This window comes from Nicotiana attenuata, unplaced genomic scaffold (assembly GCF_001879085.1).
Source record: "Nicotiana attenuata strain UT unplaced genomic scaffold, NIATTr2, whole genome shotgun sequence".
NCBI lineage: Eukaryota > Viridiplantae > Streptophyta > Magnoliopsida > Solanales > Solanaceae > Nicotiana > Nicotiana attenuata.
The window spans coordinates 435,111-454,152 of NW_017670235.1; the positions used below are offsets into that span (position 1 = coordinate 435,111).

Consider the following 19,042-nt stretch of genomic DNA (forward strand, 5'->3'; position numbering starts at 1 on the left):
AAAGTTTTATTAGGGAGAATAAGGTGGTACTTATAGCAATCCTGGAGAACAGGGTTAAAGAAATAAAGGCAGAAGGTATTATTAAGAAGATATTCAATAACTGGAGATGGATAGCCAATTACTCACAGGCTCCAGGTGGAAGAATATGGATTGCATGGGATCAAACAAAGGTAGAATTTGAAGGGTATAAAATGCACCAACAATACATATAGGGGAAGTCATAGGGAGACAGAATAGCAACAAATTCAGACTTGGTGCTGTATATGGAATGCATTCAATACAAGACAGGAAAAGACTATGGGAAGATATGGAAAAAGAAATAGCTGGTGCTACTGATCCTTGTGTGATAATGGGAGATTACAATACCATTTTGACAACTGAAGATAGGACTCAAGGTGCACAAGTATAGGAATTTGAAGTAAAAGATTTCAAAGACTTCATCTGGAGGAATGGACTAACTGAACTAAAGACAGTAGGCAGAAGGTATACATGGACAAACAACCATGTCCACAGTAAAATTGATAGAATACTGGTAAATGCTGCTTGGATCCAAAAATGGCCAGAAATGGAAGGGAGGGTATTGCAGCCTGGGTTTTCAGACCATTGTCCATTGAGCATACCAATGAACTGTGAGCAACAGAATGGTGGGAGACCCTTTAAGTTCTTTAACTGCATGGTACAACATAAAGGATTTGAGGAAGCTGTATATGAATGCTGGAACAAAAGAGAAGAAGGAGAACCAATGAGCAGAGTTTGGAGGAAACTCAAAATGCTAAAGAGTAAACTGAAGCAGATGAACAGACAAGAATTTAATAATACTGAGCAAAGAATCCAGGAAGCAAGGGGAAAATTGCAGGAGATTCAGAAGCAAATGGATGTACCTGGCTGCAGCATAGATGTTACAACACAAGAAAAAGAAGCAAGGAAGGAGCTAGCTAAATGGACTGAAATTGAAGAAAGCATCATGAGGCAAAAGTCAAGGATCAAATGGCTCAACCTGGGAGATGCAAACACAGGATATTTTCATGCCTGTACAAAGAGCAGACAAGCCACTAACCATATAGGTTGTTTGTATAATAATGCAGGTCAAATACTCAACACAGGTGAAGAAGTGGAAGATGAGATCCTAAACTTCTACAAAAGTTTACTGGGAACAGCAGCAGTACAATTACCAGCAGTAAATACAGAAGTAATGAAGCAAGGGAACATACTGAATAGACAGCAACAATTGAACCTGATAAGGAAAGTAACTGAAGAGGAGGTCAAGCAAGCACTTCAAAGTATAGATGACAACAAGGCTCCAGGCTGTGATGGATACAATGCTTACTTTTACAAGAAAGCATGGCATATAATTGGCAAGGAGGTGACTCAAGCAGTGTTGGAATTCTTTGACAACCCACAAATGTGTAAGCAAGTAAACTGCACTACCATAACCTTGATCACAAAAGTGAAGAGTCCCAGTAGCATCAAAGAGTTTCGACCTATATCATGTTGCACTGTGCTGTACAAGATCATATCTAAAATCTTAACAAGTAGATTGCAGGAAGTCTTATCAGAGGTGATAGATAATTGTCAAGCAGCCTTTGTGCCAGGAAGAGTGATAACAGATAATATCATAATGAGCCATGAATTAATAAAAGGATATGGAAGGAAGAATACATCACCCAGGTGTATGCTCAAGATAGACATGCAGAAGGCCTATTACTCAGTAGAATGGGTTTATGTGGAACAAGTAATGAGGCAGCTGGGAATTCCAGGAAGATATATAGCTTGGGTGATGACATGCATAACCACAGTATCATACTCAATCATCATAAATGGGAAGCCAATTAAACCATTTGAAGCAAAGAGAGGGCTAAGGCAAGGAGACCCACTATCACCACTACTTTTTGTCATAGCAATGGAGTACCTGTGTAGATTACTCAAGCAGCTAAGGAACAACAAGAACTTCAAGTTCCATCCAAGGTGTGCTAAATTGAATCTCATACAGTTAGGATTTGCTGATGACCTTCTACTATTTTGCAAGGGAGAGGAGAATTCTATGGTGGAGGTTCATAATCAGTTCCAAATTTTTTCCAAAGCATCAGGACTAGTAGCTAACACAAACAAGAGTAGTGTATACTTTGGTGGAGTAGACAACAGGGTGCAACAAAGAATACTGGATATACTAGGATATACTAAAGGTGATCTACCTTTTAGATATCTTGGTGCCCCATTGAGTACAAAGCGACTGTCAATAGTCCAATGTGAACCATTGATTGATAAAATGCTGAGTAGAGTGCAATGCTGGACAACCAAGCTTCTATCTTATGCAGGGAGAGCAACACTGATCAAAAGTGTCTTGGGAACACTTCAAAAATTTTGGGCACAGGTCTTCATGCTACCTAAAAAGATCATACAATTCATTGAGACAATATGCAGGAGATTTCTTTGGACTGGGAATGCTGAACCAACAAGAAAGGCAATGATTGCTTGGGACAGATTATGTATGCCAAAATCAGCAGGGGGCTAAACTTTACCAGCATTGAGACATGGAACAAAGCAGCTATTTGTAAGTTGTTATGGAACATATGCAAAGAAAAGGAGAAAATATGGGTACAATGGGTTCACACATATTACATAAAAGGTAGCAGTATTTGGGATACAGAACCTAGGAATGCATCCTGAGTAATACAGAAGATTTTCAAGGCAAAGGAGCACTTTTAGAAGGCAGGATATTCAGAAGATGAAGTGAAGCAGCTAGGAAAGTTTTCTACCAAGCAGATGTATAAAAGATTACAAGGGGACTTCCAAAAGGTGCCATGGAGAGGACTAGTCTGCAACAACAAGGGGATGCCTAAATGGATCTTCATTCTAAGGCTGGCAATCCTAGACAGACTAGCCACCAAGGAAAGACTTGCTAGATGGGGTAAAATGGATGACACAGTATGTTCTTTATGTAAGCGGAGCAATGAAACAGTGCAACATCTTTTCTTTGAATGTGATGTAACATGGGAACTATGGCAGAAACTACTACTGTGGCAAGGGATCGTGAGAAGGAAGAAGCAGTGGTATGAAGAAATACAATGGGCAGTAGAGAAGGCAGCAGGGAAGAGTGCAGGAGCTGAACTATACAGAGTTACTATGGCTACAGTTGTCTATCACGTGTGGCAGGCTAGGAACAAAAGCATATTTCAAAATGAAAAATTCAATGTGATAAAAATAGTAAAACTAGTAGTGCAAGAGATTCATATACGAGCTCAAAGTTACAAAAAACTGGATATGTACCTAAGCAATTTAAACTGGTACCCAGTATAGTATAGAAGGAACGTAGTAGAGTAGGAGATAATGTAGTACCCTTTCGTTGGGGCTTCATGTCCAACAAAGGAGAATATAGAAATTTAGCCTCTTGGTGTATATTGTAAATACTTGGTAATAAAATCATTTAATTACCAACAACAATAATAATAATAATAATAATAATAATAATAATAATAATAATAATAATAATAATAATAATATACTAATAGTAATAGTAGTAATAACATTAATAATACTAGTAATAATGATATTAAGTAAATAATAATAATAATAATTAAGTCTAGTTTGTGCTAAAAATGGTAAAATAACTATTCTTATATTATTAGTGATATTAGAAGCTTAACGAAATAGTTTGAAAGAAATAAGGGACAAAATTGGATGTTAACATCAATTAAAAGATGTAATGATAAAATGAACCAAAATACTACTCAATTAGAAAATTAAGGGCACCTAATCTATTAGAATTCTCAAGATTGTAGTAACCTTACTTGCAAATCTTAGGAAAAAATATTGAATCTCGACAAAGGATTTTTACAACTTGTTTGGATGGTTGTTACATATCGTTTCGTAAGGTATCGTATTTTATTGTATAGTACTGTATTGTATCGTTTGATGAATACAATGTTTGGATAGATTGTCGGCCCATTTGGATTGGCTTATTTTAAGTGCTTTTAAGCCAAAATAGCTTTTTTAGTCATTTTGTAGTGTTTGGATAAAGTAAAAAAAATGCTTTTAAGCACTTAGTTTTAAGCTAAAATGACAAAAACAAGCCAAAAAGCCAAAAGCTAGAATTCCTAACGTATGGCTTAAAAGCTGTTTTGACTTAAAAGTCACTTAAAATAAGCCCATCCAAACGGGCTCTGTATCATTTTTGTTGTTTCATGATATCATGCACTAGCAATACGAAAAATAAACTTACAATATTATAAAGAAAAATTATTATACGGGATAAAATTATTATATAAAAAGGTAGGGTAAATGATAAAATATAATTATTTAATAATAATGAAGGGTGAGATGAGAGAAAAAGACAAGGTAACGACGTAACCACATCAAATCGATCGTTATATAAAGTGCCACATTTCGTCGTTACGTAATGACAAATTTAACGATACGATACGATAAATTTTAAGTAACAATCAAAACAAACATTGTATTTAAAGTAACAATACGATACAATACAATAGGTAACGACCATCCAAACAAGTTGTTAAGCTCTCAAAAGAGATACAATTATTCATACGTCATAAACCAACTAAGAAATCATAATTTCTTACTAATATTTTATACTATTGAAAATTGCCAAAATTACCTTGTAGTATACAAACTAGAACAATTATGCCCTTGTTAATAGTAGGGGTCATATATGCCATTGCCGTGAGCAAGTTGGCCTAAAAATGCTATTCCACACTAACTGACTTAGATATAGAGCCGTTTGGTCCAACTGTCAAAAACTGTTTATTTTGAAAAGTATTTTTCGAAAAAGTACTTTTACAAAATAGCAAGCATTTTATGTTTGGCCAATTCATTTGAGTAGTGCTTTTTGAAGCTCATTGTGTTTGACCAATCTTTTTAAAAAGTACTTTTAAGTATCAAATTACGAAAAAGAACACTAAATGTTCAATTTGCAATTAGTATTAATTAGAAAAAAGTAAATTTAATTATTTATAAGAATTCAATTAAAATATAAAACGTAAAGTAAAATTATAAATTAAAATTCCAGTCAATATAAAATATAGTTATTTCAAAGCAATAACATTGCGTGTTTGGATTACTTATTTTTTACATGTTAATTTAAATATGTCAAAATACATCATTCAATATAAATTTAAATCTACTCTTAGGAATAGGAGAAAGAAAAAAAAATAATTAAGATTAAAGAGAGAAGAAATATATAGTAGAAAAAAGGAAAAGGAAAAGGAAAAGGAAAAGGAAAAGAAAAATATTAAATTAACGAGGGATAATTTGAAAAATATAAATTTATTATATGTTTATTTTTGTCTTGAACAAATTAATTTTCTACTTGTGCTTATTGGAAGAAGCTAGAATTTGTAGGTTCTCCCCAAAAACAGAAAAACTGTTTCTGCAAAAGTACTTTTTTAATATGGCCAAACACCTTAAATTTTTCAAAAAATCTTTTTTTACCAAATAATAATAAAAAAAAAGTATTTTTTGCCTCTTAGCTTAGAGCTTGTTTGGCCAAGCTTTTGGGAGGCCAAAAGTACTTTTTTCTGTCAAAAAAGTACTTTTAAAAAAATTTAAGCTGTTTGGCCAAGACGGAGAAGTACTTTTGGCCAGCAGCAGAAGCAGAAAATTCTAGCTTCTTCCAAGAAGCAGAAAATTCTAGCTTCTTCCAAGAAGCAGAAGCAGAAAATTAATTTATTCAAGACAAAACTATCCTTACCATAAATTTATATTGTCCAAATTATCCCTTGCTGATTTAAGTTTTTTCGTTTTATTTTTGGTTTTGGTTTTTACCATTCTTTTAAACATTAAAGATATCATATACATGAATCATATTGTATCTTTCTACATTCTTTATTGATATTTATTATTTTTGATTTTTTGTTTATATAATGTCTTGTAGCTTTTCAACTTATTTTCTTCTTTTTTCACACGAAAGTAAATATCTACATCCTTCCCTGGATTATCAATTCTCTTCCTACAAATAATTATTTATAATTTCTTCTGTTACATGCTATTAGTTCTCAAATCTTTAAAACAGTTATCAAAATCTAATTTGTGAAAATTACCTACAAATAGGTAATAAATTTATAATAGCATTGTACAATCTATCTATATTATTATTAAAAGAAGAAGAAAATGCATCCACATTGGCAGCCCCATAATAGGCCATTTGACAATTTAGTACAAAGTTAGTTATGTTAGATAATAATTAATTTTTTTAAAACTAAATTATACATTATGTGTTGTTAATATTAGTTATTCTTTTTGAATTTGATTTAAACATACTTAACTTCTTCTTTTTTACGAGAATAATTTTTTTTAAATATATATTTAAATTATATTTCTATTTTACGCTTAATGCCATCTTTCAAGTTTGACACTAAGAATCATCTAGTTACAATTACCATGATTATACATAATTTTATCCGACAATTTTCTTTTAACGATAAGGAATTCAACTATTATACTAATATAGACATTACTACAGAGATTGAGGAACGAGTTGGGCCTTCTGGTATTCATTTAGAAATGCAAGGCAAGTCTTTTACGAATATGGAGGCGTTGTGCGATAAACGTAGAGATGAAATTATTGAGAAATGTTATCATATGTGAGTGACTTTATTTATTATTTCATGGTGGGTTATCCATATATAGTAATTTGTGGAATAGACTTCTAATTCATACCGAATGATATTTTAATTATTCAAGTCATCATGTAACAATAAGTAATTATATATGTAAAATTGATTTAAATCTTTAATATGTATGTTTACTGTATGTTTCATATTTTAATTAAATAAAATAATAAATAATAAAAGTATCTTACGATAAATATTTAAGTTTATTTTTCTCTTTAAAATAATTATAAGACCTTTGTACTATCCTTTTTGGTAATTTGACACTCAAAAGTACTTTTTAAAAAGATTGGCCAAGCACTATTTGCTTATCAAATATTACAAAAAATACTTTTTAAATGAATTGGCCAAACACAAACTGTCTTTTACAAAAATACTTCTAAAAAAAAGTACTTTTCAAAATAAGTAGATTTTGATAGCTTGGCCAAATCGGCTCTTAATTAAGCCTTTAAAATCTGATTTTATTCCCAATGAATGACATGTCCAAATTAAACCCCCTTTCGTTTTAATAGGTTTTATCAGAGGTTTAGCCTCCTCATTTATTTCACTCTGTTTTCTTTGACAAGTAACGTTGCTTTCTTCTAAAATCCCCAAACCACCTCTGCTAGGGTTACGACGGAAGGAGGATTGGACAAAAGTTCCGATTGAATAGTGGTAATCTAATTCAAGGTAAGAATAATGTGCTTCCTCTTGTTTTTAGCTAACTTAATTAGTTAGTATTGGTGCTTTGCTTCTGTTACTATCTTGCTGTTGTTACTGCTTTTTCCATGTCTTTTTCGTTACTTTATTTCCTTTGCTTTGTTGTATCGGAAACACTACCCTCCCCCGACCTCATTTGTTGGGTTCCATTGGGTTTGTTGTTGTTGTTTAATTAGTTAGTATGGTTTAGATGTTTGATGTAGTTTGGCTTGTATATAGGTAGCTTAGCTTTATATATTTTGATGTAATCCCATTTTGTATTCAAGTATGAAGTGAGAAAAGTTGTGCTTGAGCTCCTATTCTACTCTCTTTTTCTACATTGCCATCTCGAGGCCTTTGGAGTGTGTCTTGCGTCAAGGAGATTTCCAATTCTACCTTTAAAAGTATTGCTTTTGATAAAAATAGGCTTTAGTTTTTTCCCTGTGCACCTTTAATAACCCTACTGATAACTGATGCATTTTTTTTTTTGTTTTTTCAGAATTAGGAGGGAGGAAAATGAGCAAGTCTTCTAAGGGATCGAGGAAAGTAGAGGAGAGTGAAAGCAACTCTGAGTTTGAGAATGATGAAATGTTAAATGAGATGTCGGATGATGTTAGTTTTTCTCACTTAGCTCACATTTATGTATTTCTTGCCTGGTTCTGAGCTTTAACGTTTTTGCGTAAATAGTTTACATGTGATATACATGTTTTTTATATGCTTAGGTTGAGAACTTTGATGAAGTCAACGATAGCGATGACAACAATGACTGTAGTGACAGTGACGACGACGATGATGTTAACCATTCCAACAACGAAGATGAAAGTGGAGAACACGAGGAAGAGGAAGACGAGGAAGGAGATCAAGAAGAAGAAGAAGAAGAAGACCGAGAGAAACTGACTGAGGACCATAAAATTGCTGGAATCGAAGAACTTAAGAAAGAATATATGGAGCTCAAGCACAAGGAACAGTAAGTTCCTTTCTCTACCACATAGCTTAGTTATACGATATGCTATTAAAAGAAGCATTCATGTCTGCATTTTCTAGAATTGTAGCTTCTATTTTGAACTTATAACCTGTAAATTCATTTGAATTTTATAAAAAGGGATAACTGATTATTGATATGACGTGAAGATTGGCAGTCTATAGTGTAAAATAATGTGAAAGTCACTTCTTTGGAAGAGGGATTAGGTATTGGTTGGTCTTTGTGATATGCGTTTCAACTGATGATGTGGTTTGCAGTTTAACCCCATGTGGTTTGACTTTTGAGCTCATAACCCATATTTGAACCACATGGTTCACATGTTGTTTTCAGCTAGGAACACATAACCCCTTGCTGCTTAAATACACAAGAGATAAAGTGATATGACCTTTGTGCTTTGATTATATTGCAATGATTAGGTAATAGATCGATGTAATAGCAATGACAAACTCCTTTTCTCTCTATAGGAATGAATATCATTACTGAAATTTGGTGAACGCAAGTATACTTACTAAAGTTAATATAGGTTTTTTCCCTCAGAAAAAAGTTATGTAGTTTGTGAAAAATCCTTCAGAAAGTAATGGCAGGACCAAGGTATATACTTACCTTTTCTTAAAATAAAAATAAAATATAAGAGTCTGAACCAAGGTATGTGGGTAAATTGTTGTAAAACCACTAAGTTCTAGGTAGAAATGAAGCGCAAGCTTCTCCAAAGTGAAGCCCATAATTTGCTCTCTAATCTCATTAATGTTCTTAATATTCAAAACTCAGTCGAAGAGACACAAAGGTTTCAGAGCTAATGAATGATTCAAATTACAATTTATAAACTCGTTATTATCACTTGTTTAGTAATGGGTTTGATCTATTAACGATACATCTGGCTAATATTAAAAAAACTTTCATCGTAATTATATCAAAGCTTCGCCATAGTTTAATGCGTCTTTCTAATATTAAAATAAGTTGCATCATATTCTTATCAAGCTTCAGCCCAGTTCCCCTTATCAGCCCGGTTAGAGTCTTGATGGTCATATAGTAAGAATAAAACATAACTAGTGTCAACAGTAAAACAAGTAGGAAGTACTTGCTATCTAAGATGTGTTCACTTTTGCCTACCATTGGTAGACACCTGATTTTGACGGTCATTGTGTATACAGAGATCTTTTGGGCAATCTGAAGCGCCATAAGGATGAGGATCTTCTCAAAGGCCAAGCAGTTAGAAACCAGAAGGTATAGTGTACCAGATGGTGCAGATGATAGTCTTTAGTTTCATCTTCTTGTAAGCGTGTATCTTTATTGTTTGTATACACACTTCCCATTGCTTCAATTAAAAGAAGTCCTGGTTACGGGGAACAGAAATGCCTACTGTGTGATTTGAAGTTATTTGCTCCTGTTTTTTCCATAAATATCTATGTTGTATCTTCAATAGATATGTGATTGAGTTGCATATAGACGATACGTCTTTTGCTTCTTGTTTTGTTAATTGCTGACTTTATCATTTACATGATTATTCCTTTGAACTGACATGATTAATGATTGACTAGTGCTAATATCATAATTATGCTATTAACTTGTTCCTTTTTCGTTTCGCTCTTTTAATTTCACAAAGGCACTCTGGGACAAGACACTTGAACTAAGGTTCTTGCTGCAAAAGGCTTTCTCAAACTCCAATAGACTTCCGCAGGTTCACTGGGTTACCATTTTTGTTTCAACACAATGCTAGAGTCATGATATTGACAAGTTGAACTTTAATGCATGTTTACTGCCTGCAGGAACCAATAAGATCTTCTTTTTGTGATTCTGAGGACAGAGTTAAAGATGCATATTCAGATCTACTTGCCTCCTCCAGAAAAACCTTGGATTCTATACTGGAATTGCAAGAGGTACAGTGAGAACAGTTACTTCTAGTAAATTTTGCTTTGAAGTAAAACAAGATTAGTATGCTTTTGTTTTGCTGGAAACCTAATCGTTGCTACTCCCTCCGTAGTCCCATTATGTGATAGAGTTTCCACTTTGGAATGTGCCGAGTTAATACTTGGTCAAATTTGCTTATCTAACCTGTTATTCAAAACATTTTGCCATTTGGCAGGTACTACTTGAGAATAATCCATCAATTACTCAATCAATGGACGGTATGACTTGTAGATTTGATTTTTCACACTCGAAGAGCTGCATCTACATGCAAATTTTGAGTGTTTAACGTTCTTTATTCTGATTTTTTTGGAAATCTGAATTTACTTTTTGAAATATCTTTTGTTTTGAGATGGTAACATATGATACTTTTTGAAATATCTAATAATAAAATATTGCTGAAAAGTAGAATTCAGCAAGATGATCTTTATCAAAATCTGATCCTTCAACTCGAGGTATTGACTAAGTGATTGAATAACCACTGGAAAGGATTCGGGGGCTTGCTTAAAAGCACCAAATTAGGTTTTAGAGGGTCAGAAATTTGCTAGATTTTCAAGACCAAAAGTACTAAATGCAAAAAAACCAATTTGCTCTATCTTGCAGCTCTAGACTGTGGTCTGAGTAAAGTTTTATAAGCCTCTGACTCTGATTAACTGAAAGAATTTCTGGAAATTGTTTGATAAGTCACCACATTCAGGGATGTTGCCAAAACTGGAAAACCAAGTCCCTGACTTTTTGCACAGTTTTCATATTTAAGGGCCTAATGACCATCAATTTTCCTCTTAGCTATTTGCTACCAAAGACAACATAAACATACCTTTTGGGATTAACATATTCACTGGTTGATGTTTTCTGTAATTTTCTTTCCTGAAGTTAATTCTGGTAAAAGGTTGAAGCTTTCGGAAGGTTCTGTTGAGTCAAATGGTGAAGTTGATGAAGATTGGCAGAAGATTTCTCAAATGCATTCAAGGTAAGAATGTATAACTGAGGCTTATTAGTGCATTTGCTTGTTTTATAGCTGTTGGTCAAATTCTTTTTTCCTTTTTGAACTGGAGTTGGTCAAACTCTTCTTTTGCTTTAGATCATGATCTTAGTTTTTTTGCTACAAGATAAACATGTTTTATATGACACATCAGGAGAAACTTCCAACCTTGAAACTGTTAACACTGTGAAGACGAGTGTGATTTAGGTGGAAATTCAGTCAACAGAGCCGGTAGATGTTTCTGTCCCCACTAACAAAAAAGAAAAAAAAGATATTTGCAGGTGCCCCAACTATGGTGGCCTAGGCATTTAAGGGGATTGACATGTATTATTCCTGAAAGCTAAAAAGCCCGAAAACCTGTTAAGCAGAATATATGCTATTCTGGTCTGGGTTTCAAATAAAACCAATTAAATAAAGTGAGTTAAGGAGTGGGGTACTGGGACCTATGATCTCTAAAGAAAATAGCAGAAGGTGGCCAAATTGTTTGTAAGCATTTCCTTGGTAATTTCATTTGCATACCATAGAACACCAGCATTGGTATTATGGTGTATCCTAAGCTGGAGCACATCATTGGCAGAATGTGGATAGACAATACTTAGTCCTCACAGTAACTTTTTGTGTTTTGTCGAATTTAAAATGAGCTTACATTTTAAATGCATAAACCCCAATTATGAGAATATAGTTGATGCAAGGGAAATGTTCGAATGCGAGATGCGAGGTGCATTTCTCTTTACGTTCTACACATCAAAAAACAAAATGAACAAGAGACTGGTGCTGGAAGAATTTAAGTGGGAATAGGTAACCGGATCTAGTAGTTGCAATCTTCACTTTGTTCATTCTCGTCTTCCTTGCACACTTTCACATTTCCACTGCCTATGAGTAATGGAAAACCAATTTTTTTGTTCATTTATCTTATTTTTCTCTTCTTAGGATGTATGTGTCTACTCCATGCATGTGTTTCTCGATCTGTATGATGTGTCTGAATGTGTAGTTCCCAAGAGCTATATAAAAATTGCACGTTACAGATATCTTAAACCTCTATTTGGATCATAATTTATCTTTTACTTTTTTTCTGCTGTCCCCAAGTATGTATGCATTTATGACATGTATGTGACTGTCTGTCTGGCATATCGGAATGTCTAGTTCTAGAGAGCTGAGAGCTTAGATAAGAACAATGCATATGTAAGTTTTCATTTAACCTTGTACTCCCCCTCTCCTATTTTATATGACAGTAGACGAAGAGTTTAGGATATTAATTTGACTTAGTAATATATTAGTCATTGTGCAGCACATCTTTAAGCAATGGTTGAGAAGTTAGTTGGCTGGCGAAAACATCAAATCACACTTCAAATTAAAACTTGAATAGGTTTGTGACTTGGAATTCTTGGAAGTATTGAACATTGTAGGGAAGGTGTTTAACAAGGCGTTAGTTGGGGAGTGGTTATGGAGATTTGGGTTAGAGGAGAATGCTCTATGGAGGGAGGTGATTGCGGTGAAATATGGGGTTTTGGAAGGGGGATGGAGGACCAAAAGAATTACACTTCCTTACTGGTGCAGCTTATGGAGGAATATCTTAAAAGGATGGGAAGCGTTTATTAGGAATATATCACTTGGGGTGGGGGATGGGCAAAGAGTAAGCTTTTGGGGACAAAGATGGTGTGAAAATAACACTTCGAGTATCATATTTCCTAATATTTTCAGGATTTCATGCCAAAAACGATGTTGCATACTGAGGATATAAGGAGGAGAAACACATTGGGATTTGAGGTTAGGAGGGGACTTACAAGATTTGGAGGTTGTAGAGTTACAGAGATTGACGAAGTTGTTCCACAAACAGAATATTTCACAGTTTAATCATGGTGTTAGATGTGGTTTGAGGGGGAGGGGGGGGGGGGGGTTAGTGGCGTTGTCTTTTTATGGTTTACTGCTGGGCAGAGAGGAGGCAGCCTTTCCTTATTCTTCTGTTTGCATTCCTAGAGTACTGATAAAGGTGTGTTTCTTTACATGGCTAGCTACAAGGGGAGTGATTCTAACGACTTAGAATTTGAGGAAAAGGAGAATTACATGTGTCAATTGGAGTTTCATGTGCAAGTGCTCGGGTAAAGATGTAGATCATCTACTTTACATTATTAGATTGCATCTTGCTTATGGCATGAAGGTTGGGTTGGTTTGGACTTCAGTGGGTAATGCCATGCACGGTTAAATAAGTAATGTTCAGCTGGACTTTCATCAGGAGGAGAAGAAGACACAAGGCTTGGGATGTCGCTCCACTTGCACTCATGTGGACTTTTTGGACAGAGAAATAGGAGGCTTTCGATGGAATAGAGAAGGTTTTTATACGTTTGAGAAATAGCCTTTTTTCTCTTATTATGTTTTGCTGCACCCATGAGATTCCCTTAAGCATAGATGATTGGGCGTCTTTCGTAGGGGAACCATATTATTTTGGGAGGTTTCTCTACTGTTTTGGTATACTTCTTGTATATGGGTATTTATGCCCTTCATTAATGAAATCTTATTACCTTATCCAAAAAGAAAATATTTGGTATCAAATATTTTATGACGTCCCAAAATAGACTGAGTGTCGTAGAAATTTGGGATAGATAAAGTATATGCTTTCTTTTGAATAAATGAGAGCTAATTAATACTTTGCTCTTACCATTTGATGTGAGCTAAAAGCAACTAAACATCAAATGTAAAGGGAAGGAACCTTGAACCCAACATAATCAAGATTGTTAAGCCATGTTGGTTTTGTAAATTTAATTGTCTAATTCAGAGGGAAAAGGGGTAGTAGAGGGTAGGCTGCTGCTAATTAAAAAAGGGGTAAGAGGACAGGCTGCTGGAAATGAGATTGCGGCTTTTGGGGGGTTGGGGTTGGGGGGATATTTGGGGTTATATGCCCTGGAACTGGTGTTGTAGATGGCCTTTTTGATTGCTTTTATTCCAGTCATTGTTTCTCATAATCTGTTCCATTCTTCAATGCAGTTAGGTTAAATCCTGCTCCCGATGAAGAATTTGTGCTAAGCCCCATTATTTATGTTGTTCTGGAATCAGATTTTATGTACATCTATAGCAGTTAGGAACAAAATCTGCATAGTTACAAGTAACACAACTCCAAAATTAGGTTCCAGAACAGCTATTACTCTGCCCTTTTCCCGGCATTGCATTCTCATGCGATTGCCCTTCCTCCCTTTTGCTAAATAAATTGGCCTGTCGTTGGAAATTGATGTTGCTAATTCTTTTATGTCATAGGATGGCTGCTTTTAGGGACAAATCGATAGATAAATGGCAGAGAAAGACCCAGGTGACCTCTGGTGCTGCCGCAATCAAAGGCAAATTGCAAGCATTTAATCAGGTTTATATCTGGGACTTGAAAGATGCTATGTACAGCAACAATCACAATGACTAGAATTAATATTCTGATATTGTACAGGACATTAGTCAACAAGTGGCTGGTTATATGAGGGATCCTAGCAAAATGATAAAAGGAATGCAGCATAGCAGATCGGCAGTTGCACTATTTGGAACTGTAAGTCTCACTTCGTGAGTTGTTTTGAGAATGGCAGCTGAATTGTACACATGGATCTTGCTATTTTTCTTAATGTTCAGGATAATTTTTTTTAGTTTTCATTAGTTTTGATTTATGTACCTGCTTTTGTGCAGGCTTCAGATGCTACTGGAAATGGAGAGGTATCAGTGTTTTATTTATGCATTTTGTCAGGTTTGGCCTGAATTGTGTTTGTCGTTGAAGTCAAGATTGATATAAGATTAGATCAATAAATCTCCTTGTCGATGTGTTGCCTAAAAGAATCTAGGCATGCTAGTAGTGCTTCAGGTTTATCCACTTGGTACAACAGAGGAAATGGCCATTCTCCTTATGGGAAAATACATTAGTTTTTGTTTGAGAATGCTCTTGCAAGGATTATTATTTCCGTAGAGGGAAAAACACATCTACTTATCCTTAACTTGGACCAGGGACCAAACATGGATGGTGATCCCGAGCTTCTGGATGACTCTGAATTCTATCAACAATTGCTGAAGGAGTTTTTTGAGGCAGTCGATCCCGCATCATCTGGTAAGATGCGTCAGTTTCAAATAAGCTGGTCATGTTTCAAATTATCCACCATGCTAACCCTCTATGGTGATGGTAATAGGATAATCTGGTTATCCTCACCTTTGATGTGTATACTGGCAACATCGTGTTCAATATCTTTTCGTCCTTCTATGATTTTGGCTGTGTCATATGTCTGCTATTAATTGTACTGTTCACGGGATTTTTTTTTTGGGGGGTTACGATGTTGCTTTAAGGATGTTCAATGTTGCGTGCTTTCTTCACAGAATGCTAAATCTATCATTTCCAGGAAGCTCCCTGCTTTTTTGACATGATCTATATTGATTGCATGTATCCAGCATGAATAAGTTCTAAAGATTACAGCTAAAGATCAGCTTTATCAGAAAATGTGGTGTTGTGATGTGTTCGTATAACTATAGTTCTTGCTTTTGGCAGAGAATGCATTTTTAGACTGTTGTTTCCAGGAAAAAGAACACCTAAAACTAACCAGTTCTTTATCAACTACAGAGACGGCATTCTATGCATTGAAGAGATTGCAAACGAAGAAACGAAAAATTGTTGATCGCCGTGCATCAAAGAGTCGTAAAATACGGTAATTGATTAACCGATTCTATCATACAAGGTTACTTCTAAAGTTCCTGGATTACAAAAATCTGGTTTTGGTTCTTGCAGGTACAATATTCATGAAAAGATTGTCAATTTCATGGCTCCTCAGCCTGTAAATCTTCCACCAATGGCCCCCAAATTGTTTGAGAATTTGTTCACAGGCGGCTCTACCCATAGGCCAACAAATGTCTTGCATTAGGCCCCAAAAATTGAAGGCTCCTAAATTTTTTTCCTATTCGATATAAAATATGTAATTCAAATGATTATTTCTCTGTACTTAGTAAATTGTTTTAACCAGTTATCAGTTCGTAATCAATCGTTAACCACATAGTTCTCACTTTATGCTGTTTTTAGGTATTTAATTGGGGTAATTATAGACGAGAGGAAGATAATTAAAGGCAGAATGGCCTAAATGGCACCTGTACTTCACCCACTTTGTCATGCCGGTCCTCAAACTTACATATTTGCCAATTAAACACTTACACTCATTCAAAACGTGAATAATAAACGCTTATCCAATGAGGCTGCCAGTGCGTGTTTGACAATCGCCTACACGTAGGACGCCACGTCAATAAAATATATCCACGTAGGCTCCAAGTCACATCTGATGGCCAAATAGGATAAAAAATTATTTACCCCCCCCCCCCCCCAACCCACATTTCCCCTCATTTTACAATTACCCCGCTAAATTAGGGCTTAGATAGTATCGAACAACAGTGAGTCGCTCCTCTCTTCTCCGTCGTTGTTGCCGGGATTTTCATCTGTACAGTTGTTATCAAAGTTTGTGGGGTAAGTTTCTTCATTTATTCTTCATATTTTGTCTTTATTGTTCTTCATTTCCTTCTATTTATGGGGATTTTGCTCTGTTTAGGATTTTTTAGGGGGAGGTTGGGTTAGGTCGTAATTGCTGTTTAATATCTCTTAATATATAGGGCTTTTGTTGTGTTTTGCTACATGTTAGAGTGAAAGGCCTTTTTAATGTAGTGTCATGCATGTAATGGCATATTTGGTTATTCTCTTTAGTGTTTTGGGTTTTTGTTTTCAAATCAGAATTTCATCCTAGTGTCTTGGGTTTTTGTTGGGTCTCGTTCATGTTAGCGGTCCACCACAGTATTTTCTGAATATTATAAGGCATTGTGGGGACGAAAAAGGAATCTTGGATGCTTTTTTACTTTAAAAATCTGTCTTTTTTGTTGGTTTGTTTATGGAGTTGTGTAAAGGTGCAACTTTTGATAACAAATAGTCATTGATAACACTGTTTTTTTTTGTTTCTTTGCAGGTATGAAAAGAAAATGGCTTCAACCCTAGTTAACCTACAAATCCACCACAGTGGTAATTTTGTATCCGACCCTGACCTAAGGTATGCAAATGGACTAACCTGTCCTCACTTAGCTACAGTGGATGTGGATGAGCTACATATTATGTTGTTTCACAAGTTTGCTAGGGACTTAGGATTTTTAGAAGTGGATTTGTTTGGATGTAAAGTTAACAAAAGTGGTGCCTATTTCATTTTAAAAACAGATGTTGATGTGTTAAATTTTCTTAATACATTGAAAGGTGGTGACTTTGTTGATGTTTGTATTGTCCATAAAATTAGTGAGCCTATTCTTGTTGAGGACATAACTGAACTAGACCCCACTATACAAACAGAGGGGCATGACAGTGGGTTAAATGAAGAGATAGAAGAATCAGATGAAGGTGAAAATAATAACTTCTCTTCCTATCACCTTCAAACATCAGAATCTGAATCTGATGAGGACCTTGATGATTCTGAAGGGTCTGACTCACTGTTTGATATAGATGAGAACATTGAAGAGTGTAGTGATTTGGAAGATGATTTAGTTGAAATTAGACAGTCTAAACTCAACAAAAAGAAGGATGCCCAAGTAAATGTAGATGAGATACCATCTGGTCCAGTTGGTGTAGATGATGGTTTTGAAGATATGCATAAGAACATAAGGGGAAAATATGAAGGGAAACTAGGAGGGGATGACCAGTATTTTGATAGCTCAGATCCAGGTAGTGAGTGTAGTGATGATGACAGAGAACCTGTTGGCCCTGATGAAGTAAGGGATGCTCCAGCTAGGAATCGAAGTAAGAAGGTGTATTTTGATACAACTTCCAAAAAAATATTTTTTGAACTGTATATGATCTTTGAGAATGCTGTACAGTTTAGGGAGGCATTGCAGACATATTCTATTCAAAAAGGTGTCAACCTTAAGTTGAAACCTAATGAGAAGGAAAGGGTTAGGGCAAAGTGCACAAAAAAAGGATGTCCATGGCATATCCTTGGTAGCATTGAAGGCAGCATCAGAAACTTTAGGGTATTACATACTACCCTGTCCATAAATGCTACAAGAAAACAAGGAACAAGATGTGTAACCCACCATGGATTGCAAAAAAATTCAAAGACAGAATAGTTAGTGAGCCTCAAATTAAACTTCATCAGATTCAAGCCTTACTTAGGCAATCATATGGCTTGTATGTGAGTAAAACTTCCTGTAGAAGAGCAAAAATGATAGTTATGAAGGAGAATATGGGTGATTACAAGAAAGAATTTGGGCTTCATGATTATGCAGAAATGCTGAAGTCTACTAATCCTGGCACTACTGTAGTGATAAGGACATCTAAGGATTCAGTTTCTGGCAAGGAAGTCTTTATGGGCATTTATGTCTGTCTTGAAGCATTGAAAACTGGATGGTTAGAAGGGTGCAGAAACATAATTGGCTTTGATGGTGCATTCCTAAAGGGGACATGTAAAGGTGAACTGCTTTCCTGCATTTCCAAGGATGGAAATAATCAAATGTTCCCTGTGGCTTGGGAAGTAGTTGAAAAGGAATCAAAGGATACATGGTCTTGGTTTATCAGGTGTCTCAAGCATGATCTAAACTTGACAGAAACTGAAGGAGAAGGGCTGACAGTCATGTCTGATATGCAGAAGGTATGGTTTCTAATACTCTTTCTTTAAAGTGTAATTGTTTTCATTTATGTTTAAGTTATAACATATAATTTTATGACTGTAGGGTCTTCATCTAGCAATAACTCAGTTATTGCCAAATGCTGAAATGAGATGGTGTGCTAGACATATCTGGGCTAATTGGAAGCAAACTTGGCCTGGTGAGGTAAAGAGGAAAAAATTCTGACAGTGTGCAAGAGCTATAGTTTGAGGTTTACTTAGCTAAGAAGTTGGATGAAAT

At 35.1% G+C, this 19,042-nt stretch overlaps 1 protein-coding gene across 1 annotated transcript; it reads left to right on the forward strand.

Moving 5' to 3' along the window:
- Nucleotides 1-7,132: 7,132 nt before the first annotated feature.
- LOC109236347 (putative uncharacterized protein DDB_G0270496) lies at nt 7,133-16,182 on the forward strand. Its single transcript, XM_019402517.1, has 14 exons — nt 7,133-7,292; nt 7,801-7,913; nt 8,024-8,268; nt 9,435-9,507; nt 9,887-9,961; nt 10,050-10,160; nt 10,367-10,409; nt 11,062-11,158; nt 14,420-14,522; nt 14,601-14,696; nt 14,831-14,857; nt 15,143-15,242; nt 15,747-15,831; nt 15,912-16,182. The coding sequence occupies exons 2-14, from the start codon at nt 7,818-7,820 to the stop codon at nt 16,042-16,044; spliced, it is 1,284 nt and encodes a 427-aa protein (XP_019258062.1). The 5' UTR covers nt 7,133-7,292; nt 7,801-7,817; the 3' UTR covers nt 16,045-16,182.
- The last annotated feature ends 2,860 nt before the right edge of the window (nt 16,183-19,042 follow it).

Bases quoted from the DNA above. Each gene is read 5' to 3' on its own strand.
- LOC109236347 (XM_019402517.1), top strand. From the start codon at position 7,818: ATGAGCAAGTCTTCTAAGGGATCGAGGAAAGTAGAGGAGAGTGAAAGC. The intron at 9,508-9,886 runs GTATAGTGTACC...AATTTCACAAAG, and splicing joins AAGCAGTTAGAAACCAGAAG to GCACTCTGGGACAAGACACT. The intron at 14,858-15,142 runs GTATCAGTGTTT...AACTTGGACCAG, and splicing joins ATGCTACTGGAAATGGAGAG to GGACCAAACATGGATGGTGA.